Below are 3,789 nucleotides of genomic sequence, written 5' to 3' on the forward strand. Positions count from 1 at the left end.
TTTGATGTGTTGAATGTCATTCGCTTTAGGAAACATAATCTGGGCACTTCCACAGGAGAGGAAAAAACCGAGCGTGTGAAATGGTAGTCAAAGATATGAAATCATCACAGAGAATAGCACCTCTCCCCTTACACTCTCTCTCCATCAATCATAAGTCCCATAGCAGCATTTATTATATTATGGACGAAAGAATTAAAGATAAGAGAGAGAGTGAGAGAGAAGGCGGCGCGGCATGAGAGATTCTGCAAATCAGCCATCCATAAAATCTAATCTTGCCGCCAATAGCAAAATACACTTTTTTATACCCTACCAATCGAGGCCGTCTATTCCTCGTCTCATCATCATCATCAGTTTCTTTTTTTATTTTATTTTTATTTTTGTAACAATTAAGTCAACTTCCTAAATACTAACACCATCGAACAAAGTAATACATCTGGCATCCTCAAATCTTGATGAGGGTTAGGCTCATCATTTTACCTCTCACATGCCTCGGCCTCAGAGTCACAACGCTCGTTCGACAGAAACATTTATCAGTGTGGTGAAAGGATCATCCCCTGTACGGAAAAACACAAAGGAAACAAAGATGTAATATATAGTTCAGATACATTAAACCCAAAATCAATGAAGCTTCATCTGTCCAGGCCAAGGTTATAAAACACAGTATCGGGTATCGTATCTGGAGATAAAATATAAGGACAAGGTACATGGTAAAAATCAGATACAAACTAAGTTAAGAAAAAGAGCGTATCCTATGCGTAAGGTTTTTGCATGTATAAGATTCGGGAAACAAAAACTATGTAATCTTACCTCGAAAATATTAAGAGACTATTTCGACTACTTGAGCACTAGTTCATAATATCCGTACATTTACCATTAAACCAAGCTTAGTAATGAAACAATATTTATCAATGCCTTAAAACTCAAAAAACTATGTTGGAATTAGATTCCTCCTGAATTGCTCGGTTCTAAAAATTATGAATTAATTTTGATATAACCATGCATGGGATCATGATTGTCATGCAAATCCTCCATTTCTAGTAATTCTTACTTCACTAAGGGCCTTGGTCTTGAAACTCGGATTGGGAATTGGATGATTGATCCTTGACCGATCCTCTCATAAAGTATAAAGGAAAAATGATATAAAAATAAATTTATAAAAAAAAAGGTAAACTTATTAGATACAAATCCGATTCAAGGTGTTCCAAATTCTTACCGACCTCGACTGATCCCAAGTATTAAAACCTTGTCTAATGCCCAGAACTCGGCAGTGCAAACATGTTTTTATAAATCGGAATTGTTACTGGTATATTAATCTTGTCTAACATAAATACCAAACGACCTGAATTACTCTTTGACCACCAATTTTATTTTATTTTTTTTAATTTTGATATTTAGATAATTGTACCCTTATCACTATGGTACGTAATCTTAGATCAGTATCAATGAATTAACCCAAGATCAAGACCTATCTAGATAGGATAAGGGAGTACCGGTTGGTTTTGCACTTTTTTTTTTTTTTAAAGTACAATTCTTCTTACTGTTTTACCACTAAAACGATAGAAAAGGATCAAGCATCAGTCTCAAAAGATATCAATATGATATATATGAAACCTCAAACCTCAAACCTGTAAGCGATCTATGAAAGGGAAGCAAGAAGAAGATGGGCCCGGTGCATGATTGGAGACTTTTGGAAAATCTATCAGTGCCACCTTTTTTCAAACTTACTTGGAATTCCTTGGGTGATGAACCACAGAACCCAATCAATCCTAGGGTGGATTTGTCCTCCAATCTTCTAATTATTTATTCTTCTTCAATCTTCATACCACCTTCTAATTCTTTATTCTTCTTCAATCTTCATATCCACCCGAAAGGCTAAAAGGAGATATACCTTTCCAGGAAAGTGTTTACAGGTCAACTCAGTTTCAGTCTCTATTAAATTATTGATTAGAACAATCTCTGTACGTGTGCCCCTTCGTATCAGAGAGAGAGAGAGAAAGAGGGAGAGAGGGAGAGAGAGAGAGAGAGATTGCAGACTCCAAATTCTTGAGTGTCAGTGTCAAAGATTCAAAAGACCCAAGAGGGAGGGAGGCCATGACAATGAAGAATAATTATAGAAAGCAAGAACCATCGATCATCTTCATCTTCTTCTTCACTAGGGTCATTCCATTCAAAGTAGAACTGTAAACAGGAGAAATTACTACAAGACAAAACACATAAGAAGCCTAAAACAGAGAAAAATGAAAAAGTTCTTTAAAGCTAAACTACATATATAGTTGACTTCCTAGTTCTCATGGGACTGCAACTTTGCTGCAAAGATATGAAGAAGCTCCGGGTTGCGCATTAACTCTTGAATCATTTCTTCAGAAAAGACCTGATTGTCCACAAGTGCTTGATCACGGTAAGATTGAGAAACACCAGAATAAGGAGGAGCCTCAAGTGCATTTTGGTATTCCAAATAGAGATTGAAATGGTCATTTTCAAACTGCTTCACCGAGTCCCCCGCCATTGAATCATCCACTGAACGAGAAGGGTTATTGTTGGAGTTGGTCATCGAAGAAGACAAAGACGAACCAGATTTGGGTAAGAATCCATTGACGATCTCCTCCAGCAAACCAGAATGAGCAGGCTCTGAGTGAAAGAAATCCATAGGATCATCAGAACTGGGAGCAGTGGAACCTTGGTGATCTTCGACGTGGGTTTGATTGAAAGAAGAGCTTTTCATGGACAACGGAGGATTTGAAGAGAAAGAGCAAGGACCAACAGAGTGAGGGATTCCAAAGTAGGGTTTGGCTTCGGGTAGTGGTGGTAGAGCAGAGCTCGAAGATGAAGAAGAACCGACGAGTAAGTCATGGATAGAAGGCCTAGGGGCTCCCATTTCCCAATCAGAGAAGGTCACGTGTTGGTGGACGTGAAGGTCTTTCATGGAAGGTGAAGATTGGATAGGAGGAAAATCGAAAGGAGAGGGGAAGAGTTGGGGGTGATGATGATGAGGATGAGGTGGGGAAGTAGGGTAGACGAAGTTAGTGCGAGCCTTTTGGCCTCTCATGGCACGAGCAGCGCAGTCGTATGCGCAGGCAGCCTCCTCTGCAGTGTCGAAGGTTCCCAGCCATCGCCTCTCCTTGGACTGTGGGTCCCTTATCTCCGCTGCGTATCGACCCCATGGCCGCCGCCGGACTCCCCTGTACTTCATATTCCCACCACCGCCGGAGCCTCCACCACTCTCTTTCACACATTTTTTGTTGTTATTGTTGCTGCATTTCTTCTGCTGCTGTTCCGTACACATGTCAGTTGGGTCCGATTCCGACGAGTAATTGAGACCATTAAGTCGCCTGAGAGCTTCTTCCATGACAGGAGGTAGTACTCTTTGAGGATTTGAACAACAATCTCTAGAGAGAGGGTTCAGGAATAAGTAGATGAGTAACCAGGGGGAGATAAGAGGACGGAACAGACACTGGTAGTCATATTTATAGAGAGAATCAAAACACTAGGAAGAGTAATCAAGAAAGAATTTTTGAAAATATTCTTCCATATTCTAACGATTAAGATCTCTACTGGCCAACTGTCTTCCTCTAAAGGGCTGTGATCTCTTTCTCTCTCTCTCTCTCTCTCTCTCTCTCTCTCTCTGTGTCATTGGGGCTTGGTGGGTTCCCTATTTTCTATGTGAAAATTATGAAAAATGGAAGTAATTTTTGGTGAATGAAAAGGCCAGCTAAGTAATTGCAACTCATCAGCTATTTCCGAGATCAAATGGGTAAAGAAGGTTGGGTTGTTGTAAACAAATGGTAGAGG

At 39.9% G+C, this 3,789-nt stretch overlaps 1 protein-coding gene across 1 annotated transcript; it reads right to left on the reverse strand.

Moving 5' to 3' along the window:
* Positions 1–2,162: 2,162 nt before the first annotated feature.
* LOC122078071 (ethylene-responsive transcription factor ESR2-like) lies at positions 2,163–3,346 on the reverse strand. The gene has a single exon (XM_042643941.1). The coding sequence runs from the start codon at positions 3,344–3,346 to the stop codon at positions 2,282–2,284; it is 1,065 nt and encodes a 354-aa protein (XP_042499875.1). The 3' UTR covers positions 2,163–2,281.
* Between the last annotated feature and the right edge of the window lie 443 nt (positions 3,347–3,789).

This window comes from Macadamia integrifolia, chromosome 5 (genome assembly GCF_013358625.1).
Source record: "Macadamia integrifolia cultivar HAES 741 chromosome 5, SCU_Mint_v3, whole genome shotgun sequence".
NCBI classification, from domain to species: domain Eukaryota; kingdom Viridiplantae; phylum Streptophyta; class Magnoliopsida; order Proteales; family Proteaceae; genus Macadamia; species Macadamia integrifolia.

What these genes read in the sequence shown, in the direction of transcription:
- LOC122078071 (XM_042643941.1), bottom strand. Translation starts at nt 3,346, where the DNA reads ATGGAAGAAGCTCTCAGGCGACTTAATGGTCTCAATTACTCGTCGGAA.